Raw genomic sequence first — 25,460 nt, forward strand, 5'->3', positions numbered from 1 at the left:
TTGAACCAGTTTTAACCAGTTGTAATACATTTGAACCAGTTTTAACCAGTTTTAACACCTTTTAACCAGTTTGAACTAGTTGTAACATATTTGAACCAGTTTTAACACATTTAAACCAGTTTTAACCAGTTTTAACACCTTTTAACCAGTTTGAACTAGTTGTAACATATTTGAACTAGTTGTAACACATTTAAACCAGTTTTAACCAGTTTTAACACATTTGAACCAGTTTTAACATATTTGAACCAGTTTTAACTAGTTTTAGAGATTATTATCTAAGTGAATCATCTTGTTTTCCTTCTAGTTGTACGAGTTGGACGATGAGGTCAAGAGGAAAGAGTTTCTTGATGACCTCTTCAGTTTTATGCAGAAGAGAGGTGAGTTTTTAATATACCATAATATATATATATATATATATATATATATATATATATATATATATATATATATATCAACACAACTATACCTTTCTTGGAGCATAGTGATTCTTGTGAATCTATAGTGGTTTGTTAAAACTGTTTGAATGTTTTAGCGATTCACTTATCAACATCCTCAACAGACAGGAGATCAGACTTCCTGTTCCAGGGTCTGATCAGAGGATGACGCGGTGTTTGAACTTCAATTGGAAAACATTTATTTTTGTGAAAGGTTTGCCTGTAGTTGCTCCAAGCTAATTTTCTCAAAGTCCATTTGTGTGTGTATCTCTGTCCGTCCTTCCGTCAGTCCGTTTGTCTTGTGAAAACTGCTGCAGATGTTAGACAGCTGTAACAACAGGAGAATGTGGCTGAGTGTTTTGAAGGCCCCAGAGGCCCCCGAGCCTGGATAGTATTTGGGGTCCTGGATAGTATTTGGGGTCCTGGATAGTATTTGGGGCCTGGATAGTATTTGGGGCCTGGATAGTATTTGGGTCCTGGATAGTATTTGGGGCCTGGATAGTATTTGGGGTCTGGATAGTATTTGGGGCCTGGATAGTATTTGGGGCCTGGATAGTATTTGGGGCCTGGATAGTATTTGGGGCCTGAATAGTATTTGGGGCCTGGATAGTATTTGGGGTCTGGATAGTATTTGGGGTCTGGATAGTATTTGGGGTCTGGATAGTATTTGGGGTCTGGATAGTATTTGGGGCCTCGATAGTATTTGGGGTCTGGATAGTATTTGGGGCCTGGATAGTATTTGGGGCCTAGATAGTATTTGGGGTCCTGGATAGTATTTGGGGTCCTGGATAGTATTTGGGGCCTGGATAGTATTTGGGGCCTGGATAGTATTTGGGGCCTGGATAGTATTTGGGGTCTGGATAGTATTTGGGGCCTGGATAGTATTTGGGGCCTGGATAGTATTTGGGGTCTGGATAGTATTTGGGGTCTGGATAGTATTTGGGGCCTGGATAGTATTTGGGGCCTGGATAGTATTTGGGGTCTGGATAGTATTTGGGGTCTGGATAGTATTTGGGGCCTGGATAGTATTTGGGGCCTGGATAGTATTTGGGGTCTGGATAGTATTTGGGGTCTGGATAGTATTTGGGGCCTGGATAGTATTTGGGGCCTGGATAGTATTTGGGGTCTGGATAGTATTTGGGGCCTCGATAGTATTTGGGGTCTGGATAGTATTTGGGGCCTGGATAGTATTTGGGGCCTAGATAGTATTTGGGGTCCTGGATAGTATTTGGGGTCCTGGATAGTATTTGGGGCCTGGATAGTATTTGGGGCCTGGATAGTATTTGGGGCCTGGATAGTATTTGGGGTCCTGGATAGTATTTGGGGTCTGGATAGTATTTGGGGTCTGGTGCTGTTTCCTGCAGCTTTACTTCTCTACGGGGACAGGGGGTTGATCCATACCACAGTGGCACGCTAACCAACCCCTCAACCCCCCCTCAACCCCTCCAACACAATCCCCCCTCCAACACAACCCCTCCTCAACCCTTCCAACACAATCCCCCCCTCAACCCCTCCAACACAATCCCTCCTCCAACACAACCCCCCCTCCCTTCCAACACAATCCCCCTCCCTTCCAACACAATCCCCCCCCCCTTCCAACACAATCCCCCCTCACCTCAGCCCTTGGGGGAATCCCCGCTGCCATATTTGTCATAGGTCCAAATGATTAGCCAAGCAAGGCAAGTTTGCAATGTAAGAGTTTGAGAGTGTACACTTATGTTCACTTCAGAACCTGAAACGCCCCATAATTCAATTTGCGATGATTTATCTTAGTGGATGTACAGTCAGCCAAAATGTAAAACATCAATATGGAGTCAACATACAAGTGTTAGTAAAAATGAATGTAAATAAGTTAGAAATTGTTATATTAATGCACAAACACGTCTCGTAAAAATAATGATGTTTTTGTTTGGTAGTTAACTGTTTGTCTTTTGGAAATTGTAGAAATGAAACATTTTCCTTCTTCAGAAGTTCCAGCTGGGCAGGCTAACATTAGCTAGCTAATAAATTTACTAGCTATCATACAGTAGACAGGCTAACATTAGCTAGCTAATAAATTTACTAGCTATCATACAGTAGTCAGGCTAACGTTAGTTAGCTAATAAATTTACTAGCTTTCATACAGTAGACAGGCTAACATTAGCTAGCTAATAAATTTACTAGCTATCATACAGTAGGCAGGCTAACGTTAGTTAGCTAATAAATTTACTAGCTTTCATACAGTAGACAGGCTAACATTAGCTAGCTAATAAATTTACTAGCTATCATACAGTAGGCAGGCTAACATTAGTTAGCTAATAAATTTACTAGTTATCATACAGTAGGCAGGCTAACATTAGTTAGCTAATAAATTTACTAGTTATCATACAGTAGGCAGGCTAACATTAGTTAGCTAATTCATTTACTAGCTATCATACAGTAGGCAGGCTAATGTTACTTAGCTAATACATTTACTAGCTTATCATACAGTAGACAGGCTAACGTTAGTTAGCTAATAAATTTACTAGCTATCATACAGTAGGCAGGCTAACATTAGTTAGCTAATTAATTTACTAGCTATCATACAGTAGGTGTATATTAATAATTATATATTTAATAGAAGTAGACATGCACTCATAATTGACTGTAGCTCATAACAAGCTACCTGAAAACACAATCATCGCAGGATGAACGAGTGTCGAAATCATTCCTTCCTCCCTCACCCTGCAAGTGTATACTCGTCAAACGTCATGATACGTCATCAGAAGTGTCCCCTTAATTTGAGGGCTGAGGGGATAAGGTGTGTCTTTTAAGTGTTTGGAATGCTGCCACAGTTACTGGACACAAAGACAGAGCTCTACTTTAGGAGTACACAACTTGCTTATCGGTATGTTTTTGTTATTTTTGGTTGGGCGTACTTTATGATGAGGGCGGCAGGTAGCTTAGCAGTGTCACGACCTCCGCCGAAGTTGGTGCCTCTCCTTATTCGGGCGGCGTGTGGCGGTCGACGCCACCGATCTACCGATCTTTCCTTTTCCACTTGATTTGTCTTCATTGTACCTGGTTTCCATTACGTTATAATTCATTCCCTATTTAACCCCACATGGTTTTGTGCGTGTTTGTTCTTTGTTAAGTTGTCGCTCTGTTGTGTCGAGTATTTTTCCCTGTCTGGAATTTGTTTGTGATTTTCCAAGTAAAGTACGTTTTTACTCAGTTCTGTGTCCTGACTCCGTCCTACCTGCTGCACACTGACTCATGACAAGCAGTAAGGTAGCTTAGCAGTTAGAGTGGTGGGCCAGTAACTGAAGGGTCGCTGGCTTGAATCCCCCAGCCTACCACAGTAGGTGAAAAATCAGTCGATGTGCCCTTGAGCAAGGCACTTCATCCTAATTGGTCCTGTAAATGACTCTGGATAAGTGTCTGCTAAAGGATGTGAATGATTTGTGGGCCAAGTTAGGGTTAGGACTAGGAACCAGGCAGCACTAGGACCCACAATAAACCCAACCAAGCCAGAACCCATCCACAGACTAGAAACCAGGCAGCACTAGGACCCACAATAAACCCAACCAAGCCAGAACCCAACCACAGACTAGAAACCAGGCAGCACTAGGACCTACAATAAACCCAAACAAGCCAAAACCCAACCGCAGACTAGAAACCAGGCAGCACTGGGACCCACAATAAACCCAACCAAGGCACAAAACTGCATAACAGCATAACAACAGCAAGGACAGAGTGGTGACTTAGTAAATGTGATTAAATGCTGGGGCACATCAAAACAGCAATCCAACTAAGGCTGTGTTACGAGTATGTTAGCCAGGAGAGAAGCACCTTGGAGGGGTTGTAGTTTCCAGTACAGGCCGGTGGAAGCCAGGAGAGATGCACCTTGGAGGGGTTGTAGTTTCCACTACAGGCCGGTGGAAGCCAGGAGAGAAGCACCTTGGAGGGGTTGTAGTTTCCAGTACAGGCCGGTTGTAGTTTCCACTACAGGCCGGTGGAAGCCAGGAGAGAAGCACCTTGGAGGGGTTGTAGTTTCCAGTACAGGCCGGTTGTAGTTTCCAGTACAGGCCGGTGGAAGCCAGGAGAGAAGCACCTTGGAGGGGTTGTAGTTTCCAGTACAGGCCGGTGGAAGCCAGGAGAGAAGCACCTTGGAGGGGTTGTAGTTTCCAGTACAGGCCGGTTGTAGTTTCCACTACAGGCCGGTGGAAGCCAGGAGAGAGGCACCTTGGAGGGGTTGTAGTTTCCAGTACAGGTCGGTTGTAGTTTCCAGTACAGGCCGGTGGAAGCCAGGAGAGAGGCACCTTGGAGGGGTTGTAGTTTCCAGTACAGGCCGGTGGAAGCCAGGAGGGGTTGTAGTTTCCAGTACAGGTCGGTGGAAGCCAGGAGGGGTTGTAGTTTCCAGTACAGGTCGGTGGAAGCCAGGTGGGGTTGTAGTTTCCAGTACAGGTCGGTGGAAGCCAGGAGGGGTTGTAGTTTCCAGTACAGGTCGGTGGAAGCCAGGAGGGGTTGTAGTTTCCAGTACAGGTCGGTGGAAGCCAGGAGGGGTTGTAGTTTCCAGTACAGGTCGGTGGAAGCCAGGAGGGGTTGTAGTTTCCAGTACAGGTCGGTGGAAGCCAGGAGGGGTTGTAGTTTCCAGTACAGGTCGGTGGAAGCCAGGAGGGGTTGCAGTTTCCAGTACAGGTCGGTGTAAGCCAGGAGGGGTTGTAGTTTCCAGTACAGGTCGGTGGAAGCCAGGAGGGGTTGTAGTTTCCAGTACAGGTCGGTGGAAGCCAGGAGGGGTTGTAGTTTCCAGTACAGGTCGGTGGAAGCCAGGAGGGGTTGTAGTTTCCAGTACAGGTCGGTGGAAGCCAGGAGGGGTTGTAGTTTCCAGTACAGGTCGGTGGAAGCCAGGAGGGGTTGTAGTTTCCAGTACAGGTCGGTGGAAGCCAGGAGGGGTTGTAGTTTCCAGTACAGGTCGGTGGAAGCCAGGAGAGAAGCAAGTGCTACACCAGGCTGAGGGAGAGTTAAAAAGTCCAAGTAGGCTAAACCGAGTGGAGTTTAAGTCTGGCGGAAGTCCTAAAACATCCAAGTGGAAGGATGAAAGCGCCAGCAGTTGTCTGCTCAGATGATGCCCCTGACAATGTATATCCAAGTAGGTCCCACAGTTTCTGCAGACCTGTGTTGTATGCCTCCTTAAAAACTCTGTGTCCAATGTGTTCACAGCCAGATGAAACAAAGCTATATTTGTTTAGTTACAGTGCCTTCCGAAAGTATTCGGCCCCCTTGAACTTTGCGATCTTTTGCCACATTTCAGGCTTCAAACATAAAGATATAAAACTGTATTTTTTTGTGAAGAATCAACAACAAGTGGGACACAATCATGAAGTGGAACGACATTTTTTGGATATTTCAAACTTTTTTAACAAATCAAAAACTGAAAAATTGGGCGTGCAAAATTATTCCACAGTACTCTCTCTCTCTCTCTCTCTCTCTCTCTCTCTCTCTCTCTCTCTCTCTCACACACACAGTACATCTCTCTCTCTCTCTCTCTCACACACACACACACACACAGTACCTCTCTCTCTCTCTCTCTCTCTCTCTCTCTCTCTCTCTCACACACACACACAGTACCTCTCTCTCTCTCTCTCTCTCTCTCTCTCTCACACACACACAGTACCTCTCTCTCTCTCTCTCTCTCTCTCACACACACACACAGTACCTCTCTCTCTCTCTCTCTCTCTCACACACACACACACACAGTACCTATCTCTCTCTCTCACACACACACACAGTACCTCTCTCTCTCTCTCTCTCTCTCTCTCTCTCTCTCTCTCTCACACACACACACACACACAGTACCTCTCTCTCTCTCTCTCTCACACACACAGTACCTCTCTCTCTCTCTCTCTCTCTCTCTCTCTCTCTCTCTCTCTCACACACACACACACACACACACACAGTACACTCCCCCTATATTTAATGTGGAGTCTTCGGTGATAGTGACATCACATGAGTCCAGCATGTCCCTGTATTTGATCCAGTCATTGTTTAGTATCATTGATTCACTGCAGCGATGCTCATCATCCTACAGGAAGCCTGTGATGAAGGAAATCTTATTAATTTGGCTGCTGAATAACTACTATCTGAGAGTCAGTTGCATTGACCCTTTGCTGGATCTGTAGCAGCACCGCCTGCATTAAGAATCACTACATTGACTCTTAACACACCAGGCAGTTAAAGCGTTTGAATGATGAATGATGTTTTGTCTGATTTTAAATCCAGTAGTTTGTTACTGTGAAACCATAGAACATCTGTCAATGGTTTTGAACTCCGTCTAGTCAGTCATGAAACTGTCAACTTGACATTTCATTCAATACCACATCAATACACCCTACAACTCTGTTCCTAAACCACGTCTCCTCCCTAAACCTCCTCTGTCTCTCTCGGTCCCAGAAGTCCAGAATATATATCCTCCTCTCCTCTCCTCTCCTGGTCCCAGAAGTCCAGTCTGGTATTACCCGACTATATATCCTCCTCTCCTCCTCTCCTCTCCTCCTCTCCTCTCCTCCTCTCCTCCTCTCTCCTGGTCCCAGAAGTCCAGTCTGGTATTACCCGACTATATATCCTCCTCTCCTCCTCTCCTCTCCTCTCCTGGTCCCAGAAGTCCAGTCTGGTATTACCCGACTATATCTCCTCCTCTCCTCTCCTCTCCTCTCCTCTCCTCTCCTCTCCTCCTCTCCTCTCCTCTCCTCTCCTGGTCCCAGATGTCCAGTCTGGTATTACCCGACTATATATGAAACGTCAGATGAAACTTTCCCCCGCTGCACCCCGCTGTGCTCCAGCTCTCCTCCTCTCCTCCCCCTCTCCTCTCCTCCTCTCCTCCTCCTCTCCTCTCCTCCTCTCCTCCTCTCCTCTCCTCTCCTGGTCCCAGAAGTCCAGTCTGGTATTACCCGACTATATCTCCTCCTCTCCTCTCCTCCTCCTCTTCTCTCCTCCTCTCCTCCTCCTCTCCTCTCCTCCTCTCCTCTCCTCCTCTCCTCCCCCTCTCCTCTCCCTCCTCCTCCTCTCCTCTCCTCCTCTCCTCTCCTCCTCTCTCCTGGTCCCAGAAGTCCAGTCTGGTATTACCCGACTATATATCCTCCTCTCCTCCTCTCCTCTCCTCTCCTCTCCTGGTCCCAGATGTCCAGTCTGGTATTACCCGACTATATCTCCTCCTCTCCTCTCCTCCTCCTCTTCTCTCCTCCTCTCCTCCTCCTCTCCTCTCCTCCTCTCCTCCTCTCCTCTCCTCTCCTGGTCCCAGAAGTCCAGTCTGGTATTACCCGACTATATCTCCTCCTCTCCTCTCCTCCTCCTCTTCTCTCCTCCTCTCCTCCTCCTCTCCTCCTCCTCTCCTCTCCTCCTCTCCTCTCCTCCTCTCCTCCCCCTCTCCTCTCCCTCCTCCTCCTCTCCTCTCCTCCTCTCCTCTCCTCCTCTCTCCTGGTCCCAGAAGTCCAGTCTGGTATTACCCGACTATATATCCTCCTCTCCTCCTCTCCTCTCCTCTCCTCTCCTGGTCCCAGATGTCCAGTCTGGTATTACCCGACTATATATGAAACGTCAGATGAAACTTTCCCCCGCTGCACCCCGCTGTGCTCCAGCTCTCCTCCTCTCCTCCCCCTCTCCTCTCCCTCTCCTCTTCCTCCTCCTCCTCTCCTCCTCTCCTCCTCCTCTCCTCTCCTCTCCTCCTCTCCTCCTCTCCTCTCCTCTCCTGGTCCCAGATGTCCAGTCTGGTATTACCCGACTATATATGAAACGTCAGATGAAACTTTCCCCCGCTGCACCCCGCTGTGCTCCAGCTCTCCTCCTCTCCTCCCCCTCTCCTCTTCCTCCTCCTCTCCTCCTCTCCTCTCCCTCTCCTCCTCTCCTCTCCTCCCCCTCTCCTCTCCCTCCTCCTCCTCTCCTCTCCTCCCCCTCTCCTCCTCTCCTCTCCTCCCCCTCTCCTCTCCTCTCCTCCCCCTCTCCTCTCCTCCCTCTCTCCTCGCCCTCCTCTCCCCCCTCTCTCCTCGCCCTCTCCTCTCCCTCTCCTCTCCCTCTCCTCTCCCTCTCCTCTCCTCCCCTCTCCTCTCCTCCTCTCCTCTCCTCCCCCTCTCCTCTCCTCCTCTCCCCTCCTCCTCTCCCTCTCCCCCCCTCTCCTCCCCCTCTCCTCTCCTCCTCTCTCACAGCCCTGCGCTGCTTGCTGCTGTTCTGCAGGTATTGATTGTCATTATAGTAAATCTGATGGGCACAATGGAGCTCTAACAGCAAAATGCAGGTTAATTATCTCAGCGTCAGGCTGCTCACAAAGGGCCGACCTGTCCCTCTTTACAGCCGGGGCATTAAACTGCACAGTACAAATGATTACCTGCCTCCTTTTACCCTGCTAATTAAGACCTGAGTGGAACGAAAACAAAAGACGATGAGGATCCCCAGTCAGTTTGTGGTCGAAGAGCTGAAAGTCTTGTTTAAAGTGATATTATACGGTTATTTTCATAGATACGGTGAATTTCAATACCACATGTTATTTTCATAGATACAGTGTATTTAAATACCACGTTATTTTCATAGATACAGTGTATTTAAATACCACATGTTAATTTCATAGATACGGTGTATTTAAATACCACATGTTAATTTCATAGATACGGTGTATTTAAATACCACATGTTAATTTCATAGATACGGTGTATTTAAATACCACATGTTATTTTCATAGATAAGGTGTATTTAAATACCACATGTTAATTTCATAGATACGGTGTATTTAAATACCACATGTTAATTTCAAAGATACGGTGTATTTAAATACCACATGTTAATTTCATAGATACGGTGTATTTAAATACCACATGTTAATTTCATAGATACGGTGTATTTAAATACCACATGTTATTTTCATAGATAAGGTGTATTTAAATACCACATGTTAATTTCATAGATACGGTGTATTTAAATACCACATGTTAATTTCATAGATACGGTGTATTTAAATACCACATGTTATTTTCATAGATAAGGTGTATTTAAATACCACATGTTATTTTCATAGATAAGGTGTATTTAAATACCACATGTTATTTTCATAGATAAGGTGTATTTAAATACCACATGTTATTTTCATAGATACGGTGTATTTAAATACCACATGTTAATTTCATAGATACGGTGTATTTAAATACCACATGTTAATTTCATAGATGAGGTGTATTTAAATACCACATGTTATTTTCATAGATGAGGTGTATTTAAATACCACATGTTAATTTCATAGATACGGTGTATTTAAATACCACATGTTAATTTCATAGATACGGTGTATTTAAATACCACATGTTATTTTCATAGATAAGGTGTATTTAAATACCACATGTTAATTTCATAGATACGGTGTATTTAAATACCACATGTTAATTTCATAGATACGGTGTATTTAAATACCACATGTTATTTTCATAGATAAGGTGTATTTAAATACCACATGTTATTTTCATAGATAAGGTGTATTTAAATACCACATGTTATTTTCATAGATAAGGTGTATTTAAATACCACATGTTATTTTCATAGATACGGTGTATTTAAATACCACATGTTAATTTCATAGATACGGTGTATTTAAATACCACATGTTAATTTCATAGATGAGGTGTATTTAAATACCACATGTTATTTTCATAGATGAGGTGTATTTAAATACCACATGTTAATTTCATAGATGAGGTGTATTTAAATACCACATGTTATTTTCATAGATGAGGTGTATTTAAATACCACATGTTAATTTCATAGATGAGGTGTATTTAAATACCACATGTTATTTTCATAGATAAGGTGTATTTAAATACCACATGTTATTTTCATAGATGAGGTGTATTTAAATACCACATGTTAATTTCATAGATGAGGTGTATTTAAATACCACATGTTATTTTCATAGATAAGGTGTATTTAAATACCACATGTTATTTTCATAGATAAGGTGTATTTAAATACCACATGTTAATTTCATAGATGAGGTGTATTTAAATACCGCATGTTATTTTCATAGATAAGGTGTATTTAAATACCACATGTTATTTTCATAGATAAGGTGTATTTAAATACCACATGTTATTTTCATAGATAAGGTGTATTTAAATACCACATGTTATTTTCATAGATAAGGTGTATTTAAATACCACATGTTATTTTCATAGATAAGGTGTATTTAAATACCACATGTACAATAGAAATTTAATTCTGCTGTTTTAATGTTTTCACTGTAAATATCAGAATGTTATTTATTTAAATTTTATTTTTGAGTTATTTCCTTTTAAAGATGAATCAAAATAGCGTAGTGACATCATTTGCCTTGTTTCTGGTGCCGACTATTTCCTGATGTTTCCACAACTTATTGTCATTGTTCTCATATTACAAGAAAGCGTAGAACATTCTGTTCCATATACTTTGGTGAAGGCTCATAATTCTTTGTGTGTAAAATAACAGTTTGATCCACTAAAACACTTCGATAACATAACTACAGTTTGATTCCAGAGGATGCATTAAGGGGCAATCTGCAATTGAACCAGGATATTGGGTTTAATTCCCAGAACCACCCATAAAATATATGCGCGAGAAATGTAATCACTCTCAGCATAAATCCGACTGGCCACCGAAGGTCTTACTGTGCAATGGTTGTGACTAGAGGGTGTACAGCTACGACAGGAAGTGACATTTCGTGGTAGGTTAGGTGAGCATTTTAGCTAACCCTTTACCCAAACCTTTTATTTTTTTTACCTGTTTTTCGCCCCAATTTTGTGGTTTCCAATTGGTAGTTACAGTCTTGTCTCATCGCTGCAACTCTCGCACAGACTCAGGAAAGGCGAAGGTCGAGAGCCGTGCATCCTCCAAAACACAACGAAACCAAGCTGCACTGCTTCTTGACTCAATGCCCACTTAACCCGGAAGCCAGCCGCGCCAATGTATCAGAGGAGAGACAGTGCACCTGGTGACCGTGTCAGCGTGCACGATGGGACAAGGTCATCCCTGCAAGCCAAGCCCTCGGCTGACCCGGATGACGCTGGGCCGCTCCATGGGTCTCCTGGTCGCGGCCGGCTGCGACAGAGCCTGGACTCGAACCAGGATCTCTAGTGGCACAGCGATGCCTTAGACCACTGCACCACACAGGAGGCCCCCTTACCCAACCTTAACCCAAGTCTCCTACCTAACCTGCCATGTTAATTCTCCTAACCTGCCATGTTAATTCTGCCTTCGTGCCATGTTAATTCTCCTAACCTGCCATGTTAATTCTCCTAACCTGCCATGTTAATTCTGCTGTCCTGCCATGTTAATTATCCTAACCTGCCATGTTAATTCTCCTAACCTGCCATGTTAATGATCCTGTCCTGCCATGTTAATTCTCCTGTCCTGCCATGTTAATTCTCCTAACCTGCCATGTTAATGATCCTAACCTGCCATGTTCATGATCCTAACCTGCCATGTTAATTCTCCTGTCCTGCCATGTTAATTCTCCTGTCCTGCCATGTTAATTCTCCTAACCTGCCATGTTAATTATCCTAACCTGCCATGTTCATGATCCTAACCTGCCATGTTAATTCTCCTGTCCTGCCATGTTAATTCTCCTGTCCTGCCATGTTAATTATCCTGTCCTGCCATGTTAATTCTCCTGTCCTGCCATGTTAATTCTCCTAACCTGCCATGTTAATTATCCTAACCTGCCATGTTAATTCTCCTGTCCTGCCATGTTAATTATCCTAACCTGCCATGTTAATTCTCGTGTCATGTTAATTCTCCTAACCTGCCATGTTAATTCTCCTGTCCTGCCATGTTAATTCTCCTAACCTGCCATGTTAATTATCCTGTCCTGCCATGTTAATTGTCCTGTCCTGCCATGTTAATTCTCCTAACCTGCCATGTTAATTCTCCTGTCCTGCCATGTTAATTCTCCTAACCTGCCATGTTAATTCTCCTAACCTGCCATGTTAATTCTCCTGTCCTGCCATGTTAATTCTCCTAACCTGCCATGTTAATTCTCCTGTCCTGCCATGTTAATTCTCCTAACCTGCCATGTTAATTCTCATGTCCTGCCATGTTAATTCTCCTGTCCTGCCATGTTAATTCTCCTAACCTGCCATGTTAATTGTCCTGTCCTGCCATGTTAATTCTCCTAACCTGCCATGTTAATTCTCCTGTCCTGCCATGTTAATTCTCCTAACCTGCCATGTTAATTCTCCTGTCCTGCCATGTTAATTCTCCTGTCCTGCCATGTTAATTCTCCTAACCTGCCATGTTCATTCTCCTGTCCTGCCATGTTAATTCTCCTAACCTGCCATGTTAATTCTCCTAACCTGCCATGTTAATTCTCCTAACCTGCCATGTTAATTCTCCTGTCCTGCCATGTTAATTCTCCTAACCTGCCATGTTAATTCTCCTAACCTGCCATGTTAATTCTCCTGTCCTGCCATGTTAATTCTCCTAACCTGCCATGTAAAAGTCTCTTCTGGTCGTAGCTGTACTCACATAGTAGAGAAAGCGAGACACCCCAGTCCCTTATTTTTTCTGATCGGGGCAGGGCCACTCTGGTCGACTTATTGCCTCACGCCTGGCGGCGGGGGCGCCCCAGGGCGAGATCTCACTGGCAAAAAATGTCTAGTTGGGGCGGGTGGGGCAAGCGTGATGAAACAACAAGTAGACCAGAGCCAGTTGTTCCCCTCTCTGACGTTAGCATTCCAGATGTTATGGAGGAACCGTGGTCAGAGAGGAAACGACGCACTTACACAGACAGGAACCTTGACTCTTTTTTTTACAACGGTAAACGGACTGAGTAAACTGTCTTATTTATCCACCATCTTTGGTTCTCACTCTAGTCAGAAGCCTGTGCAGCACAAGTGAAAGGTTAAAACTACTTCAAAATCCAAGCACCGGATTATTTCTGATTGGAATAGCTGGATCAAATGTAAACCGTGAACTAGAGTTCTGATTGTGTTTTTAACTATACAATATTGAGCATATGAGTGGACTGTCATTACAATTACTACACAGGAATCTGGTAAAATTATATTTGTCATGTAGCTAGCCACTGATTGGCTCTGAATTCCCTGTCAGCATACAGTCAATGCTATGATAAACACTTTTGGAGCTAAGTAGTACTCTCAAATCATATCCTGATGTTGACAGCAAATGGGAGTTGAATTAATAACATGGTTAACTTAACTAGCTAACATACATGTTGAGAAAACAAGTTATATTAAGTGGCTAGCTGTCTAAATTTAGCAACATTTGGTGGTCAATGAGACTGAGAGCTTGGCCCATCGGTGTCCAGTTTAGGGGGGAGGGGGGGTTTGGTTGCCGGCAGGGTTGTCCTTGTCCCATCGCGCACTAGCGACTCCTGTGGCGGTCCGGGCACAGTGCACGCTGACACGGTCGCCAGGTGTAATATTGGCATATTGGCAATTAATTAGAACAATTTATGGAATTATTACTCTAAAACTGGCTAGCTAACAAACATACAGTGTAGATAAATTATTCAAATGCATTATGTTTTACGCAATATCTTATCACAGCCATTGCGTGATTGACCAACTACCTGACCCCAAAAAAATGTCTGACCTTTATCCCTTCGTAAGGTTCATCCCAGTTCTAGTATCATAATTCCTAATTATATCGCCACGTCTCTCTTAGTGTTGTATCAAAAATATAAAATGTAGTCTGCTGTTATTAGTTGTTTTAAGAAAGGTTTTTAAAAAACAGGAAGAACGTTGCCTGTCGCATTTAAACATGTTTCAATGCTATACAGCGTGTTTACATTTATTTTGTTTAAAGTTATATTCTTCTAAATCAATGGGTACATACTGTACATGTATCAAAGTCCAAAGAATAGGATGTAGCAAACACAGATTGCCTCTTTAATAAAAATACCGTATCAAAAGTGTTTCAAAAAGTAACGATGTCTTGTTAACCCAGCTGTCAGCCACAGCTAGCGAGGAAACCCTCTCTATCGATGGACTGAAGTTAATAGCATTTATTGTGGATATTGTGTTTTGTCTCTACAGGGACTCCAGTGAATCGTATTCCTATCATGGCCAAGCAGGTGTTGGATCTGTACACGCTCTACAAGCTGGTCACAGAAAACGGCGGCTTAGTGGAGGTCATCAATAAGAAAATATGGCGTGAGATCACCAAAGGCCTCAACCTCCCTACCTCCATCACCAGTGCAGCGTTCACCCTACGAACACAGTGAGTGAAGCTCTGTACACCATACATTAACTCAGTGAGTGAAGCTCTGTACACCATACATTAACACAGTGAGTGAAGCTCTGTACACCATACATTAACACAGTGAGTGAAGCTCTGTTCACCATACATTAACACAGTGAGTGAAGCTCTGTACACCATACATTAACACAGTGAGTGAAGCTCTGTACGGGTACACCGTACATTAACACAGTGAGTGAAGCTCTGTACACCGTACATTAACACAGTGAGTGAAGCTCTGTACACCATACATTAACACAGTGAGTGAAGCTCTGTACACCATACATTAACACAGTGAGTGAAGCTTTGTACGGGTACACCTTACATTAACACAGTGAGTGAAGCTCTGTATGGGTACACCATACATTAACACAGTGAGTGAAGCTCTGTACACCGTACATTAACACAGTGAGTGAAGCTCTGTACACCATACATTAACACAGTGAGTGAAGCTCTGTACACCATACATTAACACAGTGAGTGAAGCTCTGTACACCATACATTAACACAGTGAGTGAAGCTCTGTACACCGTACATTAACACAGTGAGTGATGCTCTGTACACCATACATTAACACAGTGAGTGAAGCTCTGTACGGTACACCATACATTAACACAGTGAGTGAAGCTCTGTACACCTTACATTAACACAGTGAGTGAAGCTCTGTACACCATACATTAACACAGTGAGTGAAGCTCTGTACACCATCCATTAACACAGTGAGTGAAGCTCTGTACGGGTACACCATACATTAACACAGTGAGTGAAGCTCTGTACGGGTACACCTTACATTAACACAGTGAGTGAAGCTCTGTACGGGTACACCATACATTAACACAGTGAGTGAAGCTCTGTACGGGTACACCATACATTAACACAGTGAGTGAAGCTCTGTATGGGTACACCATACATCAACACAGTGAGTGAAGTTCTGTACGGGTACACCATACATTAACACAGTGAGTGAAGCTCTGTACGGGTACACCATACATTAACACAGTGAGTGAAGCTCTGTACGGGTACACCATACATTAACACAGTGAGTGAAGCTCTGTACACCATACATTAACACAGTGAGTGAAGCTCTGTATAGGTACACCATACATTAACACAGTGAGTGAAGCTCTGTACACCGTACATTAACACAGTGAGTGAAGCTCTGTACACCATACATTAACACAGTGAGTGAAGCTCTGTACACCATACATTAACACAGTGAGTGAAGCTCTGTACACCATACATTAACACAGTGAGTGAAGCTCTGTACACCGTACATTAACACAGTGAGTGATGCTCTGTACACCATACATTAACACAGTGACTGAAGCTCTGTACGGGTACACCATACATTAACACAGTGAGTGAAGCTCTGTACACCTTACATTAACACAGTGAGTGAAGCTCTGTACACCATACATTAACACAGTGAGTGAAGCTCTGTACACCATACATTAACACAGTGAGTGAAGCTCTGTACACCATCCATTAACACAGTGAGTGAAGCTCTGTACGGGTACACCATACATTAACACAGTGAGTGAAGCTCTGTACGGGTACACCTTACATTAACACAGTGAGTGAAGCTCTGTACGGGTACACCATACATTAACACAGTGAGTGAAGCTCTGTACGGGTACACCATACATTAACACAGTGAGTGAAGCTCTGTATGGGTACACCATACATCAACACAGTGAGTGAAGTTCTGTACGGGTACACCATACATTAACACAGTGAGTGAAGCTCTGTACGGGTACACCATACATTAACACAGTGAGTGAAGCTCTGTACGGGTACACCATACATTAACACAGTGAGTGAAGCTCTGTACACCATACATTAACACAGTGAGTGAAGCTCTGTACACCATACATTAACACAGTGAGTGAAGCTCTGTACACCATACATTAACACAGTGAGTGAAGCTCTGTACACCGTACATTAACACAGTGAGTGATGCTCTGTACACCATACATTAACACAGTGACTGAAGCTCTGTACGGGTACACCATACATTAACACAGTGAGTGAAGCTCTGTACACCTTACATTAACACAGTGAGTGAAGCTCTGTACACCATACATTAACACAGTGAGTGAAGCTCTGTACACCATACATTAACACAGTGAGTGAAGCTCTGTACACCATACATTAACACAGTGAGTGAAGCTCTGTATGGGTACACCATACATTAACACAGTGAGTGAAGCTCTGTACACCATACATTAACACAGTGAGTGATGCTCTGTACGGGTACACCATACATTAACACAAATCAAATCAAATCAAATCAAATTTTATTTGTCACATACACATGGTTAGCAGATGTTAATGCGAGTCTAGCGAAATGCTTGTGCTTCTAGTTCCGACAATGCAGTAATAACAAGTAATCTAACTAACAATTCCAAAACTACTGTCTTGTACACAGTGTAAGGGGATAAAGAATATGTACATAAGGATATATGAATGAGTGATGGTACAGAGCAGCATAGGCAAGATACAGTAGATGGTATCGAGTACAGTATGTACAAATGAGATGAGTATGTAAACAAAGTGGCATAGTTTAATGTGGCTAGTGATACATGTATTACATAAGGATACAGTCGATGATATAGAGTACAGTATATACGTATGCATATGAGATGAATAATGTAGGGTAAGTAACATTATATAAGGTAGCATTGTTTAAAGTGGCTAGTGATATATTTACATCATTTCCCATCAATTCCCATTATTAAAGTGGCTGGAGTTGAGTCAGTGTCAGTGTGTTGGCAGCAGCCACTCAGTGTTAGTGGTGGCTGTTTAACAGTCTGATGGCCTTGAGATAGAAGCTGTTTTTCAGTCTCTCGGTCCCAGCTTTGATGCACCTGTACTGACCTCGCCTTCTGGATGATAGCGGGGTGAACAGGCAGTGGCTCGGGTGGTTGATGTCCTTGATGATCTTTATGGCCTTCCTGTGACATCGGGTGGTGTAGGTGTCCTGGAGGGCAGGTAGTTTGCTCCCGGTGATGCGTTGTGCAGACCTCACTACCCTCTGGAGAGCCTTACGGTTGAGGGCGGTGCAGTTGCCATACCAGGCCATACAGCCCGCCAGGATGCTCTCGATTGTGCATCTGTAGAAGTTTGTGAGTGCTTTTGGTGACAAGCCGAATTTCTTCAGCCTCCTGAGGTTGAAGAGGCGCTGCTGCGCCTTCTTCACGATGCTGTCTGTGTGAGTGGACCAATTCAGTTTGTCTGTGATGTGTATGCCGAGGAACTTAAAACTTGCTACCCTCTCCACTACTGTTCCATCGATGTGGATAGGGGGGTGTTCCCTCTGCTGTTTCCTGAAGTCCACAATCATCTCCTTAGTTGACGTTGAGTGTGAGGTTATTTTCCTGACACCACACTCCGAGGGCCCTCACCTCCTCCCTGTAGGCCGTCTCCTCGTTGTTGGTAATCAAGCCTACCACTGTTGTGTCGTCCGCAAACTTGATGATTGAGTTGGAGGCGTGCGTGGCCACGCAGTCGTGGGTGAACAGGGAGTACAGGAGAGGGCTCAGGAGAGGGCTCAGAACACAGTGAGTGAAGCTCTGTACACCTTACATTAACACAGTGAGTGATGCTCTGTACACCATACATTAACACAGTGAGTGAAGCTCTGTACGGGTACACCATACATTAACACAGTGAGTGATGCTCTGTACACCTTACATTAACACAGTGAGTGAAGCTCTGTTCACCATACATTAACACAGTGAGTGATGCTCTGTACACCATACATTAACACAGTGAGTGAAGCTCTGTACGGGTACACCATACATTAACACAGTGAGTGATGCTCTGTACACCTTACATTAACACAGTGAGTGAAGCTCTGTTCACCATACATTAACACAGTGAGTGATGCTCTGTACACCATACATTAACACAGTGAGTGAAGCTCTGTATGGGTACACCATACATCAACACAGTGAGTGAAGTTCTGTACGGGTACACCATACATTAACACAGTGAGTGAAGCTCTGTACACCATACATTAACACAGTGAGTGAAGCTCTGTACGGGTACACCATACATTAACACAGTGAGTGAAGCTCTGTACGGGTACACCATACATTAACACAGTGAGTGAAGCTCTGTACGGGTACACCATACATCAACACAGTGAGTGAAGTTCTGTACGGGTACACCATACATTAACACAGTGAGTGAAGCTCTGTACACCATACATTAACACAGTGAGTGAAGCTCTGTACGGGTACACCATACATTAACACAGTGAGTGAAGCTCTGTACGGGTACACCATACATTAACACAGTGAGTGAAGCTCTGTACGGGTACACCATACATTAACATAGTGAGTGAAGCTCTGTACGGGTACACCATACATTAACACAGCGAGTGGAGCTCTGTACACCATACATTAACACAGTAAGTGAAGCTCTGTACACCATACATTAACACAGTGAGTGACACTGCTGGTGATAACTGGCGATAACTGGAGATAACCTGCTAGCTCGGCTTATTTGACTAATACCTTATTCCGTCTAGCTCCTACAGTAGTGAAGCAGAACCAGTAGCCTTGCAGAGTACTAGAACAACTTGTGTGTTGGAACTGCATAAAACACACGTTTAATGTGTTAGATATGCGTGTGTTAGATTCAAAGGATTCAAAGCTGATTCCCAGATTGAAATGTCGTCTCTTGTGTGTGGTACTTAATAAGCAGGTTAAGGAAATGAAACGTTTTTCCCCGTGACACCACATTTAATTCAGAATAATATGGCAGCATAATATTCTATAAATAATGTTCTATAAGTTATCTAACACCCAGACTGCTGTTCTTCTCATAAATACATATTGAATCACCACTGCTGTACAACACTGTCATTAGGATTTAGCTTAGTATTGATAGGCACAATAACATATATTTTCTGCTCTGATGGTGTGAGCATTACTACCATTACAGCCATTCTAACCTGCATGATGGATGGTAATGATGGGGTTGGAGTAGAGGGGGATTCACTCTGTCTAGTCTGGATCACAGTGGAGAGGAGAACAGCAGAGAGGTTAAACACCAACCCTTCACTCTGTCTAGTCTGGATCACAGTGGAGAGGAGAACAGCAGAGAGGTTAAACACCAACCCTTCACTCTGTCTAGTCCTGATCACAGTGGAGAGGAGAACAGCAGAGAGGTTAAACACCAACCCTTCACTCTGTCTAGTCCTGATCACAGTGGAGAGGAGAACAGCAGAGAGGTTAAACACCAACCCTTCACTCTGTCTAGTCCTGATCACAGTGGAGAGGAGAACAGCAGAGAGGTTAAACACCAACCCTTCACTCTGTCTAGTCTGGATCACAGTGGAGAGGAGAACAGCAGAGAGGTTAAACACCAACCCTTCACTCTGTCTAGTCTGGATCACAGTGGAGAGGAGAACAGCAGAGAGGTTAAACACCAACCCTTCACTCTGTCTAGTCTGGATCACAGTGGAGAGGAGAACAGCAGAGAGGTTAAACACCAACCCTTCACTCTGTCTAGTCTGGATCACAGTGGAGAGGAGAACAGCAGAGAGGTTAAACACCAACCCTTCACTCTGTCTAGTCTGGATCACAGTGGAGAGGAGAACAGCAGAGAGGTTAAACACCAACCCTTCACTCTGTCTAGTCTGGATCACAGTGGAGAGGAGAACAGCAGAGAGGTTAAACACCAACCCTTCACTCTGTCTAGTCCTGATCACAGTGGAGAGGAGAACAGCAGAGAGGTTAAACATCAACCCTTCACTCTGTCTAGTCCTGATCACAGTGGAGAGGAAGCCATTGCATCATCCTCAACGCAGTTTCCTGTTCTTCTGGCCATCCTAGAGAGCAAGGCTTATGTAGTGTTAACCAAGTTGAAATGCTAGGGAACAGACAAGACAATTTGATGTCATTATTTCACCTTTATTTAAGCAAGTCAATTACTGCTCCCCGAGAATTTTCAGAATGTTAACCCTGAAAAAGTATGTGTGTAGAGAAATAGTTGGTGATTCCAGAGTATATGAAGTACCTCTCCCCTTATCAATGCGCAAAGAAGGGTCTGAGCTCCATACTAAAGTGATACAACTACTATGATTATCAACAGTTTATTATAAATGTACAGCCAAGATGTTGTTTACTATTATTTACACTTAACACCATATTATGTATAGGTTGGCTGTTAACAGTCACCACCTGTAATGAATGACATAATGTAACCTTGTTGACAGTTGCCACCTGTAATGAATGACATAATGTAACCTTGTTGACAGTCGCCACCTGTAATGAATGACATAATGTAACCTTGTTGACAGTCACCACCTGTAATGAATGACATATGTAACCTTGTTGACAGTCACCATAAATGACATAATGTAACCTTGTTAACAGTCACCACCTGTAATTATGTAACGTTGGTAACAGTCACCATAAATGACAATGTAACCTTGGTAACAATCACCATAAATGACATAATGTAACCTTGTTATCAGTCACCATCTGTAATAAATGACATAATGTAACCTTGTTAACAGTCACCATCGGTAATAAATGACAGAATGTAACCTTGTTGACAGTCACCATCTGTAATAAATGACATAATGTAACCTTGTTAACAGTCACCATCGGTAATAAATGACAGAATGTAACCTTGTTGACAGTCACCATCTGTAATAAATGACATAATGTAACCTTGTTAACAGTCACCACCTGTAATGAATGACATAATGTAACCTTGTTGACAGTCACCACCTGTAATGAATGACATAATGTAACCTTGTTGACAGTCACCACCTGTAATGAATGACATAATGTAACCTTGTTGACAGTCACCACCTGTAATGAATGACATAATGTAACCTTGTTGACAGTCACCACCTGTAATGAATGACATAATGTAACCTTGTTGACAGTCACCATAAATGACAATGTAACCTTGGTAACAGTCACCATAAATGACATAATGTAACCTTGTTATCAGTCACCATCTGTAATAAATGACATAATGTAACCTTGTTAACAGTCACCATCGGTAATAAATTACATAATGTAACCTTGTTAACAGTCACCATCGGTAATAAATTACATAATGTAACCTTGTTAACAGTCACCATCTGTAATAAATTACATAATGTAACCTTGTTATCAGTCACCATCTGTAATAAATGACATAATGTAACCTTGTTATCAGTCACCATCTGTAATAAATGACATAATGTAACCTTGTTAACAGTCACCATCTGTAATAAATGACATAATGTAACCTTGTTAACAGTCACCATCTGTAATAAATTACATAATGTAACCTTGTTATCAGTCACCATCTGTAATAAATGACATAATGTAACCTTGTTAACAGTCACCATCGGTAATAAATTACATAATGTAACCTTGTTGACAGTCACCATCTGTAATAAATTACATAATGTAACCTTGTTGACAGTCACCATCTGTAATAAATTACATAATGTAACCTTGTTGACAGTCACCATCTGTAATAAATGGCATAATGTAACCTTGTTAACAGTCACCATCTTAAAAATGACATAATGTAACCTTGTTGACAGTCCCCACCTGTAATAAATGACATAATGTAACCTTGTTGACAGTCACCATCTGTAATGAATGACATAATGAAACCTTGTTAACAGTCATCATCTGTAATAAATTACATAATGTAACCTTGTTAACAGTCAACATATGTAATACATGACATAATGTAATCTTGTTAACAGTCACCATTCTCTTGCAGTAAAATGTTGTGAAATGTCCTCCTCACACTGTTCCTGTTCCCTTCCTGCAGGTATATGAAGTACCTCTACCCTTACGAATGTGAAAAGAGGGGTCTGAGCTCCCCCGGAGAGCTCCAGGTAGCTATCGACAGCAACCGCCGTGAGGGACGTCGTCAGAGCTACGGGTCGTCCATCTTTAACTACTCTCCAGTAGGGACTCCCTCCACCCTCTCCTCCCCCAAGATGAGCATGTCTCACCTGGCCATGTCCACCTACAACGGAGTACACCTGACCCAGGGACACAACATCAAGAAAGGTGAGACACAGAGTACTTAACTTCCTGCTTCCTGGCGTGTGACAAGAAGAGCCTGCTATGCTGCTGCTGAGGTGGAGGTATAGGTAGCTGTGAAGATCCATCAATACAATGAATTGTAGTGTAAGGGATTTCCTCCTCTTCGTCCGAAGAGGAGAGGCGAGAAGGATCGGAGGACCAATATGCGGCGTGGTAAGTGTTCTTTATGTTATCTCATAGTGCTGCCACACCATTCAGTTCTTTATGTTACCTCAGTGCTGCCACACCATTCAGTTCTTTATGTTACCTCATAGTGCTGCCACACCATTCAGTTCTTTATGTTATCTCATAGTGCTGCCACACCATTCAGTTCTTTATGTTACCTCATAGTGCTGCCACACCATTCAGTTCTTTATGTTACCTCATAGTGCTGCCACACCATTCAGTTCTTTATGTTACCTCATAGTGCTGCCACACCATTCAGTTCTTTATGTTACCTCATAGTGCTGCCACACCATTCAGTTCTTTATGTTACCTCATAGTGCTGCCACACCATTCAGTTCTTTATGTTACCTCATAGTGCTGCCACACCATTCAGTTCTTTATGTTACCTCAGTGCTGCCACACCATTCAGTTCTTTATGTTACCTCATAGTGCTGCCACACCATTCAGTTCTTTATGTTACCTCATAGTGCTGCCACACCATTCAGTTCTTTATGTTACCTCATAGTGCTGCCACACCATTCAGTTCTTTATGTTATCTCATAGTGCTGCCACACCATTCAGTTCTTTATGCTGTGCTGCCACACCATTCAGTTCTTTATGTTACCTCATAGTGCTGCCACACCATTCAGTTCTTTATGTTACCTCATAGTGCTGCCACACCATTCAGTTCTTTATGTTACCTCATAGTGCTGCCACACCATTCAGTTCTTTATGTTACCTCATAGTGCTGCCACACCATTCAGTTCTTTATGTTACCTCATAGTGCTGCCACACCATTCAGTTCTTTATGTTACCTCATAGTGCTGCCACACCATTCAGTTCTTTACGTTATCTCATAGTGCTGCCACACCATTCAGTTCTTTATGTTACTTCATAGTGCTGCCACACCATTCAGTTCTTTATGTTACCTCATAGTGCTGCCACACCATTCAGTTCTTTATGTTACCTCATAGTGCTGCCACACCATTCAGTTCTTTATGTTACCTCATAGTGCTGCCACACCATTCAGTTCTTTATGTTACCTCATAGTGCTGCCACACCATTCAGTTCTTTATGTTACCTCATAGTGCTGCCACACCATTCAGTTCTTTATGTTACCTCATAGTGCTGCCACACCATTCAGTTCTTTATGTTACCTCATAGTGCTGCCACACCATTCAGTTCTTTATGTTACCTCATAGTGCTGCCACACCATTCAGTTATTTATGTTACCTCATAGTGCTGCCACACCATTCAGTTCTTTATGTTACCTCATAGTGCTGCCACACCATTCAGTTCTTTATGTTACCTCATAGTGCTGCCACACCATTCAGTTCTTTATGTTACCTCATAGTGCTGCCACACCATTCAGTTCTTTATGTTACCTCATAGTGCTGCCACACCATTCAGTTCTTTATGTTACCTCTTAGTGCTGCCACACCATTCAGTTCTTTATGTTACCTCATAGTGCTGCCACACCATTCAGTTCTTTATGTTACCTCATAGTGCTGCCACACCATTCAGTTCTTTATTTTACCTCATAGTGCTGCCACACCATTCAGTTCTTTATGTTACCTCATAGTGCTGCCACACCATTCAGTTCTTTATGTTACCTCATAGTGCTGCCACACCATTCAGTTCTTTATGTTACCTCATAGTGCTGCCACACCATTCAGTTCTTTATGTTACCTCATAGTGCTGCCACACCATTCAGTTCTTTATGTTACCTCATAGTGCTGCCACACCATTCAGTTCTTTATGTTACCTCATAGTGCTGCCACACCATTCAGTTCTTTATGTTACCTCATAGTGCTGCCACACCATTCAGTTCTTTATGTTACCTCATAGTGCTGCCACACCATTCAGTTCTTTATGTTACCTCATAGTGCTGCCACACCATTCAGTTCTTTATGTTACCTCATAGTGCTGCCACACCATTCAGTTCTTTATGTTACCTCATAGTGCTGCCACACCATTCAGTTCTTTATGTTACCTCATAGTGCTGCCACACCATTCAGTTCTTTATGTTACCTCATAGTGCTGCCACACCATTCAGTTCTTTACGTTACCTCATAGTGCTGCCACACCATTCAGTTCTTTACGTTACCTCATAGTGCTGCCACACCATTCAGTTCTTTACGTTACCTCATAGTGCTGCCACACCATTCAGTTCTTTATGTTACCTCATAGTGCTGCCACACCATTCAGTTCTTTATGTTACCTCATAGTGCTGCCACACCATTCAGTTCTTTACGTGACCTCATAGTGCTGCCGCACCATTCAGTTCTTTATGTTACCTCATAGTGCTGCCACACCATTCAGTTCTTTATGTTACCTCATAGTGCTGCCACACCATTCAGTTCTTTATGTTACCTCATAGTGCTGCCACACCATTCAGTTCTTTACGTTACCTCATAGTGCTGCCACACCATTCAGTTCTTTACGTTACCTCATAGTGCTGCCACACCATTCAGTTCTTTACGTTACCTCATAGTGCTGCCGCACCATTCAGTTCTTTACGTTACCTCATAGTGCTGCCGCACCATTCAGTTCCTCTTCCATCAACAGATATTTCTCA

The 25,460-nt window shown here is 43.2% G+C and overlaps 1 protein-coding gene across 1 annotated transcript in view; it reads left to right on the plus strand.

Moving 5' to 3' along the window:
• The window catches only part of LOC139411861 (AT-rich interactive domain-containing protein 3A-like), a 161,670-nt gene that overhangs the window by 112,005 nt on the left and 24,205 nt on the right, over nucleotides 1–25,460 (plus strand). Inside the window, exons 4-6 of the mRNA XM_071158606.1 lie at nucleotides 305–377; nucleotides 14,459–14,642; nucleotides 22,458–22,702. Of these exons, the coding sequence (XP_071014707.1) occupies nucleotides 305–377; nucleotides 14,459–14,642; nucleotides 22,458–22,702 (502 nt within the window). The remainder of the gene's footprint in view (nucleotides 1–304; nucleotides 378–14,458; nucleotides 14,643–22,457; nucleotides 22,703–25,460) is intronic.

This window comes from Oncorhynchus clarkii, chromosome 6, assembly GCF_045791955.1.
Source record: "Oncorhynchus clarkii lewisi isolate Uvic-CL-2024 chromosome 6, UVic_Ocla_1.0, whole genome shotgun sequence".
In the NCBI taxonomy this organism is placed as follows: Eukaryota; Metazoa; Chordata; class Actinopteri; order Salmoniformes; family Salmonidae; genus Oncorhynchus; species Oncorhynchus clarkii.